Source organism: Macrobrachium rosenbergii, chromosome 11, assembly GCF_040412425.1.
Source record: "Macrobrachium rosenbergii isolate ZJJX-2024 chromosome 11, ASM4041242v1, whole genome shotgun sequence".
Lineage (NCBI taxonomy): Eukaryota > Metazoa > Arthropoda > Malacostraca > Decapoda > Palaemonidae > Macrobrachium > Macrobrachium rosenbergii.
In genome coordinates, this window is record NC_089751.1 from 21,235,495 (window position 1) to 21,259,197 (window position 23,703).

The 23,703-nt window shown below is 38.4% G+C and overlaps 1 protein-coding gene across 1 annotated transcript in view; it reads left to right on the forward strand.

Annotated features, from left to right (window-relative positions):
• Positions 1-393: 393 nt before the first annotated feature.
• Positions 394-23,703, forward strand: part of Sptz (Spastizin) — a 43,487-nt gene continuing 20,177 nt past the window's right edge. Inside the window, 2 exon segments of the mRNA XM_067111302.1 lie at positions 394-1,065; positions 23,320-23,418. Coding sequence (XP_066967403.1) covers positions 23,347-23,418 — 72 coding nt within the window. The 5' untranslated portion in view covers positions 394-1,065; positions 23,320-23,346.

Here is a 23,703-nt window from a genome sequence, read left to right on the forward strand (position 1 = left end):
CATACATAATGTCCTTGAATGGTGACACATGAGATATCTCATTTAACATGTTTTTTTTTTTTATATATTTTCAGCTTTAGTATTTCCGGGTCGCCATCCATTATTATTGCTGTTGAAAAATAGCAGCCCTCTCTAGATATGGCCACTTAATCGGTGAGCAGTCCGCATGGGTAAAAATACTTTCAATATTTGTTTTTGCAATATTTGCCAAAGAATGCGATAGGATACGCATTACATGCTTCTCCCTGAGTTAACGTTTCCCGTGAGAGAGTGTGGGACAGTTGAATTTACATACTGGGAGTTTAAATGGTAACGGCCATAACATGTCCTTGGTAAGGAGTCCACCGGACAACGTTAAATGGTTCAATTTACTTAATCTCACAGAACTGAAATTGTGGCCGAACGATGTATAGTGGCCGAGCGGCACACCAGAAAGTAGTGGAAATAACTGGAACATCAGAGTGGTCGCGTTTATCATGAAATACCTTGTGAACAGGCTGTGAATCAAAAACCTTTCAGAATGGTCTATCGAAGTAAACGGGCCTTTCTTTATTTGTAAACATCTGTATGCACAGAGATAATCTGCGCCTCTTGGTGGACATGGACGTGTAATCTAGCTGTGGTGATACGGTCCTCTACAAGGAAGAAACGACGCTAGTCAGTGTTGTGGCACATCTGTGCAAGTGAAAGCTAATATAAGAACGTTTTTATATCCAACTTTCTGCTGTTAGTGGTTTCTGTGTAGTTACCATTGTTACTGTGGCGTGTATGCTTACGTAAAACCTCGATTATTTTATTCAGCAGGAACTTGAGCGTTCGTTGCTTTTATAATCTTGTTCGCATATTGCCCTATCAATTTGCATTAAAATAAGTGTTTTCTACTTTCCATTTAAAATGACTGATCCTGTGAGTGAATAAAATAAAGCAGAATTAATAAAACATCAGATCAATTAAAGTGCTGATTACTCTCGCGAGAAAACAACCACCACAGAAGCATATTATTTTTCCGATGGCAACAACCTGAAAAATCATAGAGAGAAGGATCCACTTCACTTCTCACAAGTGGTAAGGGAACAGCAGTTACCGTTCGCCCCCCCTATTCACGACCCCTCTCAAAAAGAAGAGCAGGTGTCTCTACTCCGCCATAAAGATGCCCAATCGTCCTATTTACACATACACACACACGCACACTACTTATTTCACCTGTTTGGACTTCATGTTATTTCTCTCTCTCTCTCTCTCTCCTCACTACCTATCCTTAACTGTCCCTTACATGCTGGATACACATATTTTGTAGTCTATATTCTCACACACACACAAATATACATATATATATATATATATATATATATATATATATATATATATATATATATATATATAGAGAGAGAGAGAGAGAGAGAGAGAGAGAGAGAGAGACAGAGAGAGACAGAGAGAGAGAGAGAGAGAGAGAGAGAGAGAGCATTAACATGAAGTGCAAACAGGTGAAATAAGTAGAGTATATATATATATATATATATATATATATATATATATATATATATATATATATATATATATATATATATATATATATATTCTTAACATTGCCAAAGTCCACGATTATTACATTCCAGCATCCTTATTTACGTAAGTATATGTATAAAAGTGAAATGGGAATGTGTGCCAGTCCTTTTCTACTCTACCCACAAACACTGACGTCCATATTCTCTTCGCTAATAAAGGGGGGGAGGGAGTGGCTTCTTATTTTGCATTTGCTCCATATAAAGGATGCCAGAGTATCTTAAACAAACCCAAAGATGTGACTTTTATTTTAGGTTCCGATCTTACACTAGTTACAAAAATACTTATCTCTTGACTTTAAAGCTTGCACCACATTTAAAACTGAAGATATGATATGCAATTTAATCTTAGGAATCTCTCATTCCTAAGATTAAATTGCATATGCTTACGAAAACGGCTGACATATCTCGATTTGTTGAAATTCTGATTTGAGACAAGCGTCATTTTCTTTAGCGAAATTAAGTCAGGGAAATGATTCATTCATTTTCTCATATGTTGTATATTCTAGAAATAAACTACTGCGGGGTAACCTCTTCTTTTGCTTTTTTGATGAAAATCCGTAAGTTTTAACCACTAAGCCAGTGATTACCGCTCTTGTATAACGACGCTACACCATAAGTCAGACAGTGATCACTTTATTCAGATTCAAACGTTTGCATATTTACCTTATTTCGATGTAGTTCGTTATCGGCAGACGGACAACGCCATCACTTGGCTAATCTTATCGCTTTAGACCATGGATTCGCGCGGTCAAAACTTTCCAGTAGTATGAAATATCACCCGGTGCTCTTATATACACACTACGGGTCTTCTAATGAGCTGAATTTTCCGATACACTATGTTCTCTTTGTGGTGATAATCAACTCGCCATCAATAACAGGCTCTGTGGTAGATTGGCAAATGTGCTTGTGAGAAAGTTACGTATTGTTACTGCAAACCTTGCCTCCCATAGCTTCGGCCATCATACCATAGCCTGCTAAAAGAGGCAATTCTGTTGCTGTCCTATCTCCTCCTTTTACTCACTTTCCTTAGATTCCCTGTGCTTCCCATTCGACCTATGGCCCCCGATTTTATTCTGCCTAATGTAACTGCAATACTTGGAATTTATCAAGGCCTTTCCTAATGCAAGATTTTCACGACTGTTAATCTATTATCATTCACTCTGGCAAATTGAGAGTATCGATAAAATGTTTTTTTCCTATTACTGCGTCGATTTTTTGTACAGAACCTTTCATGGCTGTTTTCTTATTATCCTGTTTATCTATCCATGCGATATATCGTTACTTGGTAAGCTATAATAGATTATGAACCTTGAAGCTAAAAGACGCTCATAAAATTCCATTTTTTTCTCATCTTCGCATCATGTCTCACTACAATGAGTCTTACATCTTCTAAAGGACTCTATTATTTTCATTCTTCACCTATTGGTAAGCCTCCAACTCTGATTCATGATAACTACTTAGTTTTTAAAACTTAAACAATTACCAACCAATGAGTATTTCACCTGTTTGTTTGTGAGATTATCAGATATAGTAATGTGAGATTATCAGATACAGTAGTCAAAAGAGAAAAGGCAAAATCACATTTTTGTTTGATAAGAGATAAAGCATGGTTTTGTTAAGCTTTCCCTCCGCATAACTCACAAATACAGGAGATTTGAGAGTAACCCTGTGTTACATAGCCTTCCCACCTGGATAGGGACATACGTTATTCATTAATTATACTTAATGGACAAGCCTAAATGGTAAGTATTTGCGTAGCAAGTTTCAACATATCATTATGACCACATGTAAAAAAAAAAAAAAAAAAACGAGAGAAGACACTAGGAAGACCATTCGACAGTTTTACAGTAATAAGAATGACAGACTGGTGCGCATAGCAACTAATTTTGGGAAGATTACGGTAGCTGAGAAAGCAATTAGTTTGCAGTAATTAAGAACTTAGGACGAGCCAAAATGTGGAAGGAGAGGTCAGGTGTATTATTTTAGAATTATTCAATAAAAGGTAGCAAACCAGTAAAAACAGGCTTTACCTGAGGATGCATCTTATTACAAAATGTATTTTTCCCTTTATTCTAAATATTCAGATTTTGGGTAAAGGATAGTCTCCACATATAACTCCTGAGTAATGAAAGCGAAGACTTCAGAGTGTTAACAATATTGCAACATATAATTAAAGTATGGCAGTATACCGGATGAACTCTGGGGAAATAGAGCTCAGTTATAACTTAAAAGACAGTTAAAGATTGGTCCTATTTCTTATAACGACAAGAAAAGAAATAGCTACAAAATTCAGATACCGGTCGGGAAGAAGGAATAGCCTATACACGCCAAACCGGCGTCGGGAAAAAGAATAATCGTCAATTTTATATTATGATAACGTCTCTCCAATTGTTTCTGACTGCATGTGTCTACACATGTATAAAATACTCAATAATACATATTGTCTCGTAATGTTTTCATAAAAGAAATGGCTTTCGTTTGCAATGACATGTTTCTTTAAGCTAAAATCTGGGAGAATTTTTTATATAAAAAGTCACATTGTAAGGTCGACAGTAACCCCTAATGAAAAGGTATGTCATTATAATTTAGGACCTGAATTACACGATATTTAAGTTGATTAGAGAGGTCATACGATAGTGTAGGGTCGTGGCAATGGGAAATCATCGGGGCGCAAAGAGTCAGCGCATGTCATTCGTAACATGACCCAAACCTTCTTCATTCGGCGGCTTGGGAGGGGGGCAGGGCTTTTTGGTGCATCTGCAACGTCACAGACAGGCGTCTCTGTGGGTTTGCTTTTTGTCAATTGTCGCCGGCACAGACGCCTGTGTGGAGAAAGGGGAGGTGGAAGTGCGCAGTCTGGCACGGATATCTGATCATTCTTCATGTTTGTTGCTTCGCTTATCTATTCACTCACGAGCGGACTTTCCTTAGCTGAGCCTATAACAGTGATGAATGTATTGTCAAATATTTTCCTCCATTTACTCGTGTAAACCAGGACTGCTTTGCTTAATTCTTATCCTGTAACCTACGCATTGCTTTGCTGCTCCTCTGTAAGTCTTACATAACCCACTCGCTCTCCTGTTTCTCTCATCTGACTTTCTCCCACAAAGCAATGCTTGCAGTCCTAGCAAAGGATGCACCAAAGGCCACCATTTATAGTCTCTTCCACCGTTCTGTTGCTAACTAACTTATTTCTTATGGCGATGTTATGCCTGAAAGAAATACGCATCTCATCTTTGTTTTCTCCTGCTTCTATTCAACCTATTCATTATGTATTTAATATTTCCCGGCAATAAACAATATGGTGTGACAGGTTGTCGCTTGTACTGAAAGTCAAACAACCGCATTTACATTAGAGTACTGATTGCCAACTCCATCTATTACATGTTATAGATAAACGGTGATATATTCGTGTTTTAATTATTTAAATACTATAGAATATAGATTTTCAAAGTTCGGGACAACAACTGAATAACATTTTTGCTTTAATTTCTGTGAGTAATTTGAGAAAAAACTATCTTTAATTTTCGTTATTAGTCATATTCCGGCACCTCGAAAAGAAAATGAATAATTGATGCTATGAATTCAATATGCATCTGAAAATGTTAGCTTTGAAGCTGTGAATTTAGTCGTTCGGTAATAATGATACGGGTTGTTGCGAATTAGCTGAAGCGTTCTTTCTCTTGCTCATAAAAAAATACCGGACCAAAGTGCTCGAATTAATATAATTGGGGACAGACTGTTTAAATTCTAACGTTGAGAACTGCGTACACAATTTAGAAAGAACTGGGGAGAGAGATGTCGAATAACGACCATGAATTTAGGTTGGTAGATATCGCCTTTAGATATTGGATGAAATATTACATCACCGCAAAGCTGTACTAGTTAAAGGAATTTAGCAGTCGAACTTAGAGGAGAAACAATATTTCATGATGAAGCTTCCTTTAAATTAATTACATGCGTAATTAATAGCGTGAAGTGCACTTCACTTGAAAATAGACCAGTTACTTTTATTTTTTCGATAACACCTAATGAATGAATGGACCCGACTAGAAATTTACAAGTTATTTGTTCATTGTAATAAATTTCCTAATCATTCAGTTCATAGAGCTTCTTTATATGCTAGTTCTTTTATTTATGTTTATTACTTCCCTTGCAAATATAACGATCGAAGCGGGCCAGAAACAAACGAAAGCTTACGCTTTAATTCCAGGTTACAAAACAAATTGACCAGTGATGGAGCTACTACCCGGAATGTAACGGCCTTCTGTTTTCCTTTGAATTATTTATGGGGCATTTTCCGACCTCACTGTCACTTGTCTTACAGCTCTTTATATATATATATATATATATATATATATATATATATATATATATATATATATACATATATATATACATATACTGATAGATAGATAGATAGATAGATAGATAGATAGATAGATAGATATATATACATATATAGATATATTTATATATATATGTATATAAATATATACAGTATGTATATGTATATATACATATATATAATACATACATACAGAAGGGGTGTACGTACCGACGACGCCTGGCCTTCCTTATGGTCTTTTATCCAAGTAATAACCAATCTCAACACTTAACTTTGTGTATATATGCGTATCTATGCATACGTTGTGCGAAACTGCAGTTTATTTATGACTAAATATACATATCCACACACCTCTATGCACGTTCGTTAATGTATGAAGAAAAGCATCTGATAACGCTTTATGGTGTATAATGATTAATGGGTAGTACACTTCGCCACAGAACAGAGCATACGTAAATAAAGAAAAAAAAAAGCCAGGAGTTTGTCAACATTTTGATAATTAAGGTATACCAAGGAAAAGTCTTTTGATTTTCAATTTTTAGAGATGTCAGTTTATACTTTAATTTCAATAATAACGAAATCTCGTGTCTTTCAAAATTTATGCACGGTTGTGTCAGTCTAAATTCTACTCGTACGAGAATATTATCACAAAGCGCCAATCATCTGCGCAGCTGGCGCCACATGATATCGAAGCCCTTAGTCGTGGTCGCTAATGTTTCATTGGCCTTGAAAAATGTACTTAATACCGCCAAACTTTTATGGAAACCATAAGCACTGTTAAGGATTTGTTAGGGAAAAACAGTTTATTTTTACTGTGAAATCATTTTGCAATGGTTCCCTTTCTTTCTTTCTTTAAATCTTCAGCTGAAAATATCGGAAAGAGTAAAAAAACTATAACCCCTTTGTTCTGTTCTGGCTACTGTTGGACTTGAATGTTATCATCCCTCTCGTGGGAGGATGTTATGTCTGCTGATTGTCTTTTTTTTTATTTTCATTATTCAAGGATGAATATCCACAACTGATGATAAGCGATGATGGCGCTGCAGTATTGCAGTATGGACGGAGTGTACCAGCTGACCTTGACATTACGATTAAACGTCAAAGTAAACGTGCATTCGAAGTTCAAGAGATGAGCCAATACTTTGTATATACAAATATTACCGAGTATTTTTCTTTTCGGGTATGGTAGTAACATATAGAGCTCCATAGGTTATCTGTAACGTCATTACCGGCTAGGAGACGTTCTGCCATAACAGAAGAGAAGCGTCATGAGTGTCTTACCAAGTAACGAGTGACAAGTTCTTCCAAGATAAGTTTAAGAAGGAATCGGTGTCGAGAAAGTAAGGCAGAGCATATAGAGGATTTAGAAATACTCAATCGGGGGCAGGCCCACCTCTTAGTTTTTCGGGCCACGTTACGACCCATTAGTATTATTCTAATACAGGAAATAGTCTCATGGAAGAAGCCTGAAATGTCATTAGCTCACAAACCAGGCTATCCTGGAACAGAACGCCCACATGTGACAACGAAAAAAAAGTGAAAGGAAAATTGGTGAATATCAAATGAATAAAAACCGTACAAACCAATCAATGGGTACATATTTGTACATGAAAAACACTCTGCAAAAAAATATAAACATGTATGGCAGTTTAAAGTTGTATCAATACTTTACTGGTTACCGATTTCGTACCTTTCTCTCTCTCCAAGATTATCTGTCATAGGTGACGCTATTTTATGATTATGTATATTATACATGCATTAATGTTCTTTTTGACATCAAAGATCCATTTCCATAGAATTTAAAAATATATTATCAAATACTGTCAGAAAACCAGATATAGTATTACTTGTAAGGCTACGTATATCTACGAAAATATAATTATTGCGAAAAGTTTCAATTCCTTCATTAGACAATTATTGGAATACTTTTCTCCTGTCTGGATGTCACCAGCCTCATTTCTCGGTATAATGTGGTTCGGATTCCACAATAAGCTGTAGGTCCCGTTGCTAGGCAACCAATTGGTTCTTAGCCACGTAAAATAAGTCTAATTCTTCGGGCCAGCCCTAGGAGAGCTGTCAATCAGCTCAGTGGTCTGGTTAAACTAAGGTATACTTTTTTTTTCCCGGGATCTTTTTCATTTATTTTATACAACATTGGTCACCTTAACTTTATCCTATTTTCTTCCCAACAATGGTAATAATGATTTAGACCTGGGCAAGAGGGGTTCGTGTCTGGACAGCTTCGACAACCCATCTCTCAACAGGGAATATTTCTCTGGACCTTGCTTCTACTAATATACTTTGCCTGTCGCAAAAATATCATCATCCCTATTTTGTTGCAGTGCCATGTTGCTGCACTGGCCTGTAAGGGAAGTCTCTCATTCTCTTACCGTTTCATCTGTTTACAAATATGCATTATTTTCAGCAGGAGTTTAGCATGCACATGCTTGTTCCACATGAACGTTCGCTCATTCCAGATGACAAAAACATTAATGAGAGAGAGAGAGAGAGAGAGAGAGAGAGAGAGAGAGAGAGAGAGAGAGAGAGAGAGAGAGACGTGGTATTGACAAATATCCGGAATGAATAGTCTTTCAAACCTTTTGTTAGATAAACCAGCTTTGTGTGCCAGCATGGACTTTGTTCATTCAGGCAGTCCGTAATGATACTTAAAGGGATGAGCTTTTTGTTTGCCTATAAATATTTCGCAAGTATTATTTTCTCTCTTTTTTCATTTTAGCGTCAAAGATTGTCTGCTTATTCTCGAATTGGCGACATAGCATCGCTGCCGTCTTAGCCATCACAGATGGAGTGTCATAATGAAAAAGATGAGTAATTACCTATAAGAATTCTCATCTACCACCTTACTTCAAAAGAGGGATCGATGTAAATGGAAGTCTCGGCCATTCTACTTCTACTACTGTTCATCAGATAGATAGATTCACCGGAAAAAATATACGTATATATTTTAGAAATCTACATGCAGTTTCGGAGCGTCATGCTCCCTCTTCAGTGTGGAGACACTAAAACCACGTAGGCCTACACGAGTTTTTGTGTCTACACACTGAGGAGGGCGCATGACGCTCCGAAAATGTGTGCGGATTTCTTAAACGTATCTCTTCTCCAATTTGTGGTTTTTTCAAGTTTCTAAGTTCGACACTGTTCTGTTAAGATCGATTCCTGGCTTACTTTCCAAAGCCCACAAAATTAATATAAATATAAAAATCTCTCGGCATAAACAACCGCAGACTCATTGGAAGAGCAGTTTCCGCAACTCGTGACCCCCTCTGACCTCTATTCATCATCAAGTTATGCAACTAAGATTTTATAGAGAGAGAGAGAGAGTGAGTGGTTTTAACCACTCAGCTGTCATACACATGCCTGAGCAATGCTAATATAAAATACTATACTTATAGTTGTGGCGAAGACGTATTTCCAAAAACAGCATAAATCTCTGGTTCTGCTTTTCTTGGTGAAAGGGATCATGCATAACTTAAAATTAGGCTGGACACCTTCGTACCTCGTGACTTCGTTAAGAACGTCGTTACATCATCATCTTGACTTCACTGTGTTCAAAATAAAAAGATAACTGTGAATTTTGCCTGATAAGCTGTTCTCCTTCGCATTCTCTTATCGCATATTTCCTTAACGATCATTCGAAAACATGGGGCCCGATCGTCCGACGACTTAAGTGGACCTGGACCTTGGGTCCAAGGTCCACAGCATATACCTAGAGATGGAGGGTCGTATCTAACCAGGATTCATTTGTATAGTTCTTGGGTTCGTCGACGGGTTAATAACCTCCCGGTTCAGCGCAGAATTCCTGACTTGCCAAATAAGTTATGGAAGGACGTGCGCGGATGCTTAAACTACAACTGTGTTAGTCATGCCGACACAGGATGTGTTTGAGGGGTACGGATTTCCGTCCTTACTAGCAAAGGCACTGTGTTCAAGCCATTTTCAAAAGCCAATCTTTCTTAGTCATACTGACGTAGTTCACTCAATACTTTCTTTCTCTATTTTTACAGTGTTAATTATGCACTCTGGAGAAGAAATGATAGAAAACGTCGTTAATATCGAATAATTAAATATATAGAATAATTAAATATTTTGCCTTGTCTGTAAATGATGACCAGCCCCCAAACCTCAAACCTAGCAAAATTAATATTCTCATTCTTCCACTTATCTACCGTTTCACCTCCCTTTTCCGCAATCTTCATTTTATCTTCTTTCCTACCCTGTTGATTCAATTTAAGTTCTTTTTATCTTTTCTCTTCCTTGCCCTTTTTTTAATCCTTTAATAGTTCTTGTTTTCTATCGTCTTTTTTGCTGTTGTAATTTCATTGTCTGTGTACCGTTCTATAGGTTTTTTTTCCTTCTTTTTATTTGCTCTTGTAATCTCATTTTCTCTGTACCGATATCTGTACCAAAACACCAATTCTTTCCACATTTTTTTCCTTCTTGTAGTGAATATCTTGTGATGAATCAGAGCTTCGATAACTGAAGCCAAACTTACTGTACAGCTTAACGTATTTTTGAGAATGACATATTTTTTAAGATCTGTCAATAATGGTCACAATTTTTTGTTTTTTGTTTTTTTTGTTTTGATACAATTTAATGAGTAGGCAACATGAAGGTTGGTGGGTAGTTCCCAAAACGTTTTGACGTTTCAAGATCGCATATAAATCTAAAGGTCAACATTTCTATCCGATTTTAAAATAACTTAGTAGGTATGTACTGTACCAATGAAGTTGGTAATTATTTTTCGAGAAAAAAAAACTTGCCTTGATCTTTGTTTCAAGGTCACAGGCTAACTTTAAGGCCAAATTTTATTCACAAAAAATTAGGGACCAGCCTTCGATTCTCGAACCGGACAAAGAGGGACGATATGGGTGTGTTCCCTGTAATCCTGTATTTGTTGACCAAGAACCGAATTATATATCTGGTTGCTAGTCCACTGGCGTGGTTCGCAGATTGGCTAGAGAGAGAGAAGCTAAGAAGAGGAGAGAAAAAACACCACATTTAAGAGTTCCTTACAGCCAACAAAATGCGTCGTCAAAACCTCGGTCCATCGGGATGAAACGGTTCAAAAGATATTCATTTGACTCCTCCGTATTTCTAGTAGTTTGCTATCACATCAATTACCTTTTAATATTATTATTATTATTATTATTATTATTATTATTATATTATTATTATTATTATTATTATTTCAACGCACAAAACGTTTTTATTAAAGTTTATGATTAACAAGTCGTGTGCTGCACTTACTAGGCTATAAACATTAAAGTGCAACAGCATTATGGCAGTGCTCTTCTTCAGAATGTACTGTATATTGTCGAAATCTAGTTAAAATTGTTATAATCTATTTCTTCCAATTTTATTCTGTTTGAGGCGTTCATCATTTTCCAACAACATTTTTTACCTTGGCTATTTTTCAGTCACAGAGTACTGTAACTTGGTCATAATATCATTTTTCAACTTTTCATTTCTCTTCAATTTTGTCGCTATGGCATTTCGGTTACATATATAAAGCTAATTGAAATTATCCAGGAAAGAAGTAGTTGCAAAGGTAATGTTGACAGGGTCTTGTCAAATGAAACTGCAGTAAATAGCGGGATGCCATAAAGGAATGTTATCTAACTTCACTGTACGCCCTTCTCACAGATTTTTTGATGAATAATAATGTGGTCGGAGACTGGAAACTTGACAAACTTAGATTAAGCAGAAGATGCTGTTTTGATCAGCAAGACGCCACAAGATTTATGAAGCTTGCTTAACGAATGAACTATACACCTAACGAGTTGGAACTCAAAATTAATCTAAGGATAACACAAGTAATGAGGGCAGAATATACACAAGTGGGCGAATTAACAGTATATTATGAAGAAAGGATTAATGAGGTTGAATCTTCATAATAACTAAGAACTATGATATTCAGTAAATGTTCCACTCAGCTAAAATTTTGTGAAAGACTGAAATAAGCAAATAAAACAAAATGCAGGTTGAATAACATTTGGAAATCAAGCAGACTGAAACTTCATACGAAAGTAAGATTATACGTGAGCCTAGTACGAGTATAGATATACGGACATGAGTCATGGTATGCCACTGAAACTCTATCTAAAATATTCTGTCAGTTTGAGAATAAAGCTTGAAGAAGAATGTTAGGAGTCACACGACAGAATAAAGTTATATATTATAACATAAGGGAAATTACGAAGTTCCACGTTTTCATGAAATGATGAAGAAAGGGAGGTTGTATGGCTTGGGACATGTCCTTCGAAAAAATCCCTGGAAGAATAGCACAGTATATGACAGTGTCAGCTAGGCTCCTGTGGGTAACAGACTAGTTGGAAGACCCTGACTTACTTGGATGAGAAGTGTGAGGAAAAAACGGGGGCTGCAGATGAAATGAAATTTGTAAAAAATAAAGCAAACGAAAGACATGAGTGGTGGAATTTCACACGGGCCCATTGCGCGCGCTCTCCGTTAGAGGCGATGATGACGGTGATAAAGATTAGCCCTCCGAATTTCTGAATCATAATTCAGAATGACGCAACAGGCCCAGCTTCAACAAAAGTCTTGAATTACAAAATTTGCTTCTTTGCATCAGGGCCTGATTGTAGATAACGGCTTATGGCAACTAAAGACCCAAACACATCATCTTCCTCACATGATATGCATTTAAATTCAAAAAATTTCGTTCCACGGTGTTTTTTTTTTCTTTTTGTGCAGCAACTTCCACACTATCATGCATGTATCCTAGTCTCTGCAGCATCTCAGCTGATCCACCAGCAAAATTAAAAACATTGCTATTAGAAGTCGTGGAATGGAATATAAGATTTATATCTCGTATCAAAAATTTGAGGCCTGTGAATAGCGTATTACAAAAAAATATCCTTCCATTAGCTTCATCTGCAAAAGTTACCTATACTTTCATTAACTTTAAAATTTAGAGGGTATATAGAGATAGTAATTACACTACTACTGAAAGGATTTAGCAAAAACTGAAGGTTTTATGAGAGATGCAATTCTTAGAGAATACACGTTCGAGGAAGTAAAAAACAAAATCATTTGAGCCTTTAGTAAGAAACTAAAGGTTTAATTGGAAGCAATTCTTATTAAGCATAAACCTACGAGCTAGTGGACAACAAAATAATTTGATTGATCACTCTGTGATGCAGAAGAAACGCTCCCGAGTCTGACAGCATTTTCCAATAAAGATGATCACAACAAACACAACCCAAGTCATGAGCAAAACAAAACTTTCAGTCCGGATTCATGAGTGTCATCTGGTTGTCGACCATTAGTGACGTGCATAGTGTGAAATGTGTACGTATCCATTTTATATATATATATATATATATATATATATATATATATATATATATATATATATATATATATAAATACACGCATATATATAATATTCTGGCTAGCCTGATTTGATATTTTAGTAACCCAGGTTGCCCCCATGACAGGGATTCTTAATAGCCTAACCCAGTCTGGCGTAGACTACCCATTGCGTTATTTGAAAAGAGGCTAGGTTATATTTTTTAAGTGATTTTGTATTGCTTTGCCTAAAGCTAGATCTAGGATAGTATAGTATGCAGAGCTGGGAGACAGGGGTAGGCGTTGGTAATTTCACCTCCCAGCGAAAACTTCCGTAGAATAAGCATCCGAAAAGTGACTTCCCAGGTTAATTTTCGTCAATTTAAGGGACTGACGATTTTTCCAGGGAAAGTAACTTTTTCAAGCTGCCAGTTGTCTTGAATGGTGTCAAGTGCCTCCTCTCTGCATCCTCTCCCAGAGGTGTAGCATAGGCCCGTCCATGTGCCCAGTGTTGTGTTACTTGGTGGGGGTGTGGTGAAGCCCGCAGGTCAGGTCAGGGCACAGTAAGCCTACCCAAAGTCGAGTTAGGAAGGTAAGCTAGATCTAGGTTGTAGCTCCGCGGTGGCAATTTCCTTCTAACTTGACTTTTTCTACTGTTTTTTGGTTGCTAATTATGGATTTACCTTCAATTTTTGTTGCACAAATGTAATTAACCTGTAATTAACCCCTGAAGTCCACCCAACAAGGGGTTTCCATACACAATCTTCACAAGACAGAGCACGGGTATGTCTATTTCGAACGGTTCATATCCCATCCGGCAAGTGCAATAACTTGTTAACGGTTGGCCCCCGGGCCAGTACTAAACACTGCAAAGGGACATTCCATTTGGCTGACAACAAACAAATGCACCGCCAGTATCAGAAGTCCTAAAAGTGTAGAAAAACCAGTTTCCAAGGTAAAAACAGGCGCGGAGCTAATACTTAGAATTACCAGAAGGTAAGTTCTGGTAAGATCAGGGCACAACACTTGGAAAGGGTAGTTTAAGACTGATTGGCTAGGTCGCAGCTAGTGCCAAAAGGAAACTTAGTCCCGCCAACCTGTTTCCTATATTCAGTGTTACTTGGGGCCCAGGCCCCCCTGGTCAGGTAAGGGTAAGGCGCCCCAGGTCAGGTTAGGATGGTAAGGTTGGGTTAGGTCAGCACATGGCATTCTAGGAGAGGCTAGGTTTAGCCCATTTTCATGGTTGGATTTCTCAATCCTATCCCTGTCTCCCTACTCTGCATCTGCTACATTTCTAAGTGACTATGTATTGCTTGGTCCAGAGTTAGCCTACCCGAAGATACGACTTGTCTTGTAAATTTTGTATGTGACGCCTGGCCTAGGCTGCTGTAGTCATATCTTGATATTGTGTGAGTTTTGTTTTTTAGGCTGAGGCAGTGGGCTAGGTGAGGACACACAGTCTGAATGCACCATTTTGTAAATAGTCTGAATGTACCACACTGCATAAAAATTCACTTGTTGTCTGGTTGATTCTGGTATCATAAAATTTTTGTCATTCTTAATAGAAACTGGTTAAATCTCAAAGTTGGCTTGTTAAAAGTAGTTATTAAGTAATTTAAAGAATAGAGTCTTATTTCTTTACTAAAGCTTTTATATCATTCTTCCTTTTTATCATGTTTGATATCAATATTTTATTTTATTTACTCCAGCTAAGTCTCTAGGATATGAATTTTTCTGGCAGAAGTCTTAAAGTGTCTTGTTGGTTTTGTAATATACTATTTTTATTCAGAAACAGTTAAGCTTGTAGTTTAAGTTAAGAGGTAGCTACTTGGCAAGGTAGCCTAGTAAAGTTTTCAACTTCTCCGTCATAGCATAGTGTGTTTATTGGTGTTGTAATATTCTATTTTTATTCAGACTTTTTGAAATGATTCACTTTATCAAAAAAAATAATCCTGCAAAGTGAATATAGAGTCACCCATATAGTTACCCAAAGAACAGGTGTCAAGTGAATTAAGTTGGTGCATTGGGACCATAAGGAATAATGCATTTCAATTGGTTAGTTTTAATCTTCTTTTTAAAATGATTCACTTTATCAAAGAAAATAATCCTGCAAAGTGAATTTAGATACCTATATAGTTCCCCAAAGATCAAGAGTTATGTGAATTAAATTAGCACAATGGGACCACAAGGAAAGATGCACTTTAATTAGGAAGTGGTGCATTGTGACGGACCAGATACTCGGTGCAGTCGGACCATGATACATGGTGCACTCAGACTAGTGTTGGTGCAATGAGGCAATGGTGCATTTAGTCCATAAACCCTAGGTGACCTAGTGAAAGCTGTAGGCCAGCCTGTTAATAAAACAGGCCAGGTGACCTAGCCTCAGCCATAGCCTATGAATAAGGCAAGAGGTTACCCTAGCTCCATTTATTCAGCAGCTCCAGGAAACAGCTCAGGCTATCAATACGTCATTAGGTCACAACAGTCTACCATAGGCTAGAAATAGCATAAGGCTGGGTAGGCTAACAGGGTAGGAAAGCCAGAGCTAAATATTTTCCCAGCATTTACCATGTGTTTTATGCATTTCTTAACAATTAACCTGTTGTTGGTGCAAATCACTTTTTTTTTTTATCCTAGCCCCCCTGTGTATAACAAATAGGGGAATACCCCAGGGGAAATCAAAGTTTTTATAACAGCAAAACCCAGAAGCGTGTGAATTGCACCAATAGGCATTAGGCTATCTACAATGCATAACCCCCAATAGGCTACAGGCAGGTGGAAAAACACACTACGTGGGTCATGTCAAGGATGTAATCAGTATTGGTCACAAAACACATAAATGACATAGATGTCATCAGGCCAGTTACCTTCCCTAATCGAACGTAGCCTCTGGCAGTTGGGCATACCAGACTGGGGATCTGAAGTCTAGACCTTTCTAGCCTCACCTACCCTCTGTTTTCCTATTACCTTCTGTTACTTCTCTCGGATAAACACCTTATTCTTTGGAAGCCTGAATTTCAAGTCAATGGCACCTGTGGCTTGTTCCATATAAATTGGGTTCATCTTCTGAATAATAAGAATAACACACCAAGGAGGAAAACACAGTAAACATCCTGACTTTACCTTCCCAAAATTATCCTAAACTAGGATGCTGGTTCCCAAAATTATCCTAAATTAAGATGCTAGTTCCCAAATTTATCCTAAATTAGGATGCTATTCCCAAAATTATCCTAAATTAGGATGCTAGTTCCTACCTGACCAGTATATTCATAACTGTAAGGTTAGGAGAGCACATTTCCTCTGATCCCACTCCCTGTGATCATTTATTTAACCTAACAGATAGTATTTCCCACATGATTACAGACCTTTGTCTTTTACATCGAGATATACAGTATCTGTAGCAGCAGCTGGTATGGTCATTGAAGCTTGGTTACAAGTTACCTAAGTTAAAGCTTGCAGACAGGTGAGTGGTGGTTACCACCACCCACCTATTAGTAACTCAGGCAGTTTTTCTTTGGCTGTTGTGAAGTCTATGTCTCCATCGCTACGGTGGCCAGAAAACACGAATTTGTTTTGAAGTTTTGTAGTGGATTTTGATCTGATTTGTATTGGTGTGGTTGCTCAGTTTTTCTTGTGTTACTGCTCATGAACATCAGGGATACTTGAATGACTATTGATTGGTCATACCTACAGAAAAAAAGTCATTGCCTTTCATTTAAGAGTATTCCTCAGCTTGAACTGGAAATAGTTGTTGGAAGGTTGGTAACCAAGTGGTTAATTGATGGTTGGAACGTGAGTAGGGGGAGGCCCCCATTCACTTGCCATAAGGTAGCACTTTTCTTCAGCTGTCATTGTGTGTGTGTTTTTTTTTTTCTGCTTGCTTTGCAGTGAAGCTATTTTTCTTTTTTTTTTTAAGGAAGACAAAAAGCATGAGCATGGTGGTAGTTGCTTTGTCTTCTGTGTTAGTGGAACCACTTTTGTTGTCCTGCAGGAGTAGGTCCTGCAGCCCAAGCACCCTGTGAGGAATGTGATAGCCGGTCTCCTCTGCAATGGAGGAAGGCCGAAAGGAATTTGCCAGTATTTGGGGGATTACTCCCCTTTTGATAATCCTAAAGCTTTTCAGCTTCTTTCTCCTGGGCTGCCTTCCCTCTTTCCAAGCCCCTTCTGCTCATTCTCCACTGGTCCAAGAGGAGTGTATGCCCATGATGGAAGGCAACACTTACACACTTTCCAACAGTGGCGACCCATGTGGGCATGTCAAGCTTTCTCCAGGTGAGATCTCAGTGCACGCTTGATTCATCACCCTTTACTCTTGCTTCTTTGGCTGCTTTGCTGGAGTAGTTGCAGATGTGGCCATCCCTCATTATTCCACGAGACTGGTATTTTCCTGCTTTTCTGAACCATTTAGCTTCAGTAAAAGGTTCCCTGTTCATGCTGCTGGGCCTCCTGTAGTGGTTGTTTTGCATGCTGGAGATATCCCTGCAGTTTCAAGCACAGGCTGTATTGTAAACTGCTACCTGTCTTGATCACATCTGTTGTGACTTGCACACAAAGTAGGGTGAAGAAACAGTTTTGGGAAAAGTGGATGATCAGAGGAGCAGAGCGGTGGGTCATCAAGGTTCTAAAAGAGGGCTATGTCATCCTGTTCCTAGAGAGCCCCCCATTAGTCACTTATCCCATCACATTGTCAGCTTACTTGAAAGGCTCAGAGAGACATTTGGCCCTTTTGGAGGAGGTGTCCTCCCTCATCCAAAAGAGAGCCATAGAGCATCACCAACACAGAGGGCTTCTATAACTGTCTCTTTGTGGTTCTGAAAGCTTCAGGGGGCTTGGGGGCCAATCCTAGATATAAGCCCCCTTAATCGATTTGTCTGGAAGACGAAATTCAAGATGGAGACGAACCTTCCAGCCCTCTCATCCATTCACTGGGGGCAACTGGATGATATCCTTGAATTTGGTGGATGCATGCTGTACTTCCACACCCCAGTCCATCCAGATTCCAGGAAGTATCTAAGGTTTGTCTTTCAGGAGAAAGTATTCAATTTTGGGCCCCTTTGCTTCGGCTTTTCTATGGCCCCTCAGGTGTTCACTTGAATCCTCGCTCTTCTCGCAAAATGGCTCTCTTATAGGGATAAAAGTCAGTCTGTATCTGGATGACTGGCTGCTTCGATCCCTGTCAAAGAAAAGTGTAGGAAGGACATGCATAAGATTCTTCTCCTCACCCAGGAATTGGGTCTTCTCATCGATCTCGAGTAGTCACAAGGGATTCTCTATCTGAGGATGACTCTCAACTCTGACTTTTTAGGCTTTTCCGGTGCCCAAGAGGATTTCCGGCTGCCATCAGACGGTCCCCAGCTTTACTGTATAGCCCTCCCTTCCTGCTCGGCTCAGCAGTGGATGAGCCTTCTGGGGACTCTAGCTTCCATTGAGTCATTTTTCAAGCTGGGAAAATTGCACATGAGATTCTTCAATCCTCTATAAAGGCCACCTGGAACAGGAAAACACAACCGGACTCCTACGTGTTTTTGATCACCTCGGAGATCAAATCAGACCTTCAATGGTAGCTGTCTGAAGAAGGACCATCAGAAGGGAAGTCCCTTCAACCTCTGAGCCTCTACACAGGCATGTATTCAGATGCCTTGGACTTAGGTTGGGGAGCCCTACTGGGGAATCTGGAGTTTTCTGGTGCGTGGACCCCAGAGCAACAAAGTCTACATATCATGTCAGAGAACTGAAGGCAGTTCATCTAGGCCTTCAGTATTTCTCGAACGTGGTCCGCAACAAGACAGTGGTAGTGCATGCAGACAATACTACAGCCTTAGCCTATATCCAGAAACAAGAAGGCACTCTCTCCTTCTCTCTCTACCAGGCAGCAAGAGATTTTCTCCTGTGGGCGGATCAAAATCAAGTGAGTCTAGTCACATGGTTTATTCAGGGGAAATTAATGTTCTGGCAGATGAGCTGAGCAACCAGAAGCAAGTCCTTCCCACCGAATGGACCCTGGATCCCCTGGTCTGCCTCGATCTTTGGAAACTATGGAGCAAACCAACATTAGACCTGTTTGCTACCTCCAGGTACCATCGCCTTCCTCTCTTTTACTCTTCAGCCCCAGACCCCCTTGTATGGGCAACAGACGCCATGTTGCAAGACTGATCCACTCTGGATCTTTATGCCTTCCCACCTTTCAACATGGTCAGGGGGGTGATAAACAACAACGTAACTATGAACCTCATATCCCGTTATGGCCTATGAAACTGAGAGTGGTTCCCGGACCTTCCAAGCCTCCTTCCCCAAAAATAACTGTGTCTTCTCGAACAACCCCACTTCAAGAGACACCACCAAGGGTTGTCAGCTCTTGCCCTGACAGGCTTCAGACTGTCCGTAAGCTTGTCAGAGCAAAAGGGTTTTCAAGAGGAGCTGCAGAGGCTATTGCAAGATGCAGATGTCAATCTTCTAGCTGCATCTACCAGGCTAAGTGGACAGTTTTCTGAAGATGGTGTCTCAGACATAACGTCTCTTTTTCTGAGACATCTTTAACTCAAATTGTGGATTTCCTCCTTTATCTAAGGACCTATAGTGGTTTGTCGTCCTCCACCATTAAGGGGTATTGAGTCATGCTTAGCTTTGTGTTTAAGCATACAGGTCTGGATCTATTGTCAAATCCGGATCTTAATGACCTCATCAAGTCATTTGACACTTCCAAGCCGAAGGAGGTTGATCTACTCTCTTGGAACCTACACGTGTTGAAATGGCTAACAGGCCCCTCTTTTGAACTCCTTCATTCCACTTCTCTAAGGGTCCTCACTTGGAAGACTGTCTTCCTTGTGGCTCTGGGTACTGCCAAACGTGTCATTGAGATCCAGGCAGTTTGCTCCTTTACCTGGGGCTTTTTAGCCAAGAAAGAGGACCTGTCCAAACCCTGGCCTCATTCATTTACCATTAATAATTTAATGGACATACTTGGCTCCGAGGAAGAAGAGAGAGTGCTTTGCCCTGTCAGAGCTCTGAGGTATTACCTGATCAAGACAGAAGATCAGAGGTATATCCAGTAACCTCTGGTGTACAGTTAAGAACCCGTCTCATCCTCTAACTAAGAGCGCACTGTCATTCTTCCTGAGGGACTTAATTTCTGAGGCACATTTATGGATTCAGGAGGATATTTTGCCTACTTTTAAAGTGAAAGTTCAAGACATCAGAGCCATCTCTACCTCTTTAGCTTTCAGGCACAATATGTCTCTATTTTCATCCTCCAGTTGTCCCACTGGAAGTGTAAGTTCATTTTCACATCTCACTACTGTACTTAAAGGAAATGGAAACAATGTTCGATAATTGCAGTACCTTGGGGCCGTTATTGGTGGCTGGCATGATACTGGGGAAGGATTCATAAGAAGCACTCTTTTCAAGTTTTTGGGGAGCCTGGGGGTACATTAGAACCCCGGTCCTCGACATTACCAGAACTCGACATAATCAGATTTCAACGCGAAATGTCAAGTAAATTTTGCGTCGGAGCTCGAACGACAAACCGGAATCCGACCCGATGAATCGTATGATGTTTGAAAAAAAAAAAAAAAATGAGTTTCGGTCGGCCACCACTAGTTGGCATTGTTGGTGGCGTCCTTCCCATGCATATTTAAAAGCGCTTAAAGCCCACACACACTGCTGCTGTTGTTTGGAGAAGTACACACTTGTACAGGTATACTGTATTATAATTTTTTTGGCTTTCTGCACTGAATTTTCATCCAATCATGGGTCCCAATATGTTAGGGTATCATAATATTTATTGAAAGACGTTTTACAGTGATTTTGTACACTATTCCAGTAGACTCTGTATGAAATTTACCATAAATACTGAACGTAAACAACGTTTATGTAATTAATTAGTACCGCGATACGCCACCAGGGTGGCGCCTTGGTTTGTTTACGTCTGCTCATGCCACAAGCTGCCAAATGCCGACGTAACTTAGGAAATTTTTCTTAATTTTATGATAACAGACATACAGTAATTCGGCATACAAATACTGTATTATTAATTTACTGTGATAATCAGGCTTGTTTTTCAATGTTATTATTATTAACAACAGTTTTTGTTTGTACCCATTACAGTACATTCTGGTAGTGCCTATAGGCTACCTAACCTAGCCTATAGCGCTCGGTCTACCATCAGTAATACGGCCGCATTGGTCATAGGCCAGTTTTTTTGATACAGTATATATGCTCATAAAAATGTTAAAAGTGCTTCTGCTACGGTAAGTTATTTAACTCTGAACTTATTTAATTGTAATTTGTGTAATGTTTTGTATAAAAAGGCAAAGTTGGGGTAATGACTGGTGGTCAGGAATGGATTAATCCATTTCCAGTTATTTCTTATGGGAGAAATTGATTCAGAATTCGACTAAATCGAATCTCGATGCTTCTTCTGGAATGGATTAGCGTTGAGGACTGGGGCTTTACTGTACAGTGTACTTGGAGCACCCACCAGTCTTAATGGATGGGTTGTGGTGTTTTCAGAGTAAGGTGACAGCTTTGTTTGGTTGTTTTTAATTTGGTCCTGTGCCCAGGGCAAGGGCACTTATATATGCTTTGCCAGCAATCAGGCTATCCTCTGCTGCAAGGCTCCCACTAAAGTAGAGGCAACCCACGACTCAACTGCCACGCCACTACAGGTTAAGATGAGCACCAGCCAGAGGTAGTATTCTCCTGCAGTAGCTTTCTTACCAGATAGGGAATCAACAAGCATTGTATTAATTCTGGCCAAATTTTCTATTTCAAAGTCATTACCATGCTTTAATGTTTTGGAGTAGAATATGTCCATGTATCTCACCTCTATTCAGTGTGGGATTCAGCTATGTAATTACTTGGCAAGTTACTTATATGACAATGATATTTTCATAATGAAATAAAATTTCATATATACTTACCAAGTAATTACAGAATCAGAGCCTGCCCTCTTCCCCTCTTATGGACATATAGGGCACAAAGACAATTGAACTAACTGGCTAGTTCTTTCCCCGAGTGTTTCCCGGAGTGTTCCAATAGTTGGCGGAGCCTGTCACCTACACAAAAACACTAGAATCGCTACTGTGAATTTTTTAAAAAGGCTGCTGTGTGAGTAGAAATCTCAGCTGTGTAATTACTTGGTAAGTATATATGAAACTTTATTTTATTATGAAAATATCATTTTGTAAATACTTACCTCTCTATTAAGTATAACCCCCCTCCCCAATCTTTCCACTCCTGTGGATGAAGCAAAAACTGATGTAAAACAATAGATGCTTGAATCAGCATTTCACCCAAAAGGGGATGGGTCATAGATGATTCAAACTAAATGATCCTATTATTTTTTTAGTTTTCACACTATCATCCTCCCACCTGACACGGGTGATACAGCTATTATAATAGATAAGTATTTAAAAAATAAATTTTATTACTGTATACAAATTTCTGTTTTATTTGTAAAAAAAATTATATACTATGCATTTGATAATGAACTGAATAGGCTATATGACAATGAAACATTGGGATACCTGCACTTTTTAATGTTGATTGATTGATTATGAAATTTAGGTCTTGAAGACCAAGCGCTGGAACCCATCAGGATTATTCAGCACCGTAATGAAGGTGAAATATATAAATTAATGATACGACTGATAATGAATAGGTGAATGATGACATGCTAGTAAAATTCAGTGTTAAAATATGAACGTAAAAAATGAAGAGTGATATTAGATAAAACCAACAAAAAATAAATATATATTAAACTTTTATATTTAAAATATATACTGTACTTAGTATATAAAATAATTATGACTAAAATCTGTATTAAATATACTAAGATCATATCTTGCTTGAAAAAGGAATAGATTTGTTTGTTACTGTTTGCAGGTGGCTTTTACTTGAACTATTGAACAAACATTTCTGTTCGGCACTTTAAGTAAATCTTAGACTGTATTTAACCAGCTGTTCAGTAGTACAGTGCAACTGTTTAAATCAGTATCATTTAAAATCCAATGCATATTCTCTTCATTTTTTGACTCTGTAAAAGTTAAATTAAGCTTATCATTCTGCTTTCAACAGATGACACATAGCAGGTAAATCAGGATCATGGATGGCATGAAGAACACTTATAGGCCAGTCATAAAGTTCCTTTTCCAAAATCAAGAGAGGATTTGCAAGGTATGTTACCCACCTGTAATTTGCATTTTGGCCCTAAATAAAGTAAGTGGTTGCATTTTTGCAAGAACATAATGTTTCCTAACAGTATTTGAATCATTTCAAAATAATCTCACATATCAGCCTAATATTTTGTAACAGTAAACATCCAAAATTTCATCTTCAAAAAGATGGAGTTAATGGATCATTTAATTACTGTATGCTGTATACATAGTGACATTAACACGAGATACATGAAAGTTATTTAAAATGTAATGAATCTAACCGGACCCTTTTGATTATTAAATA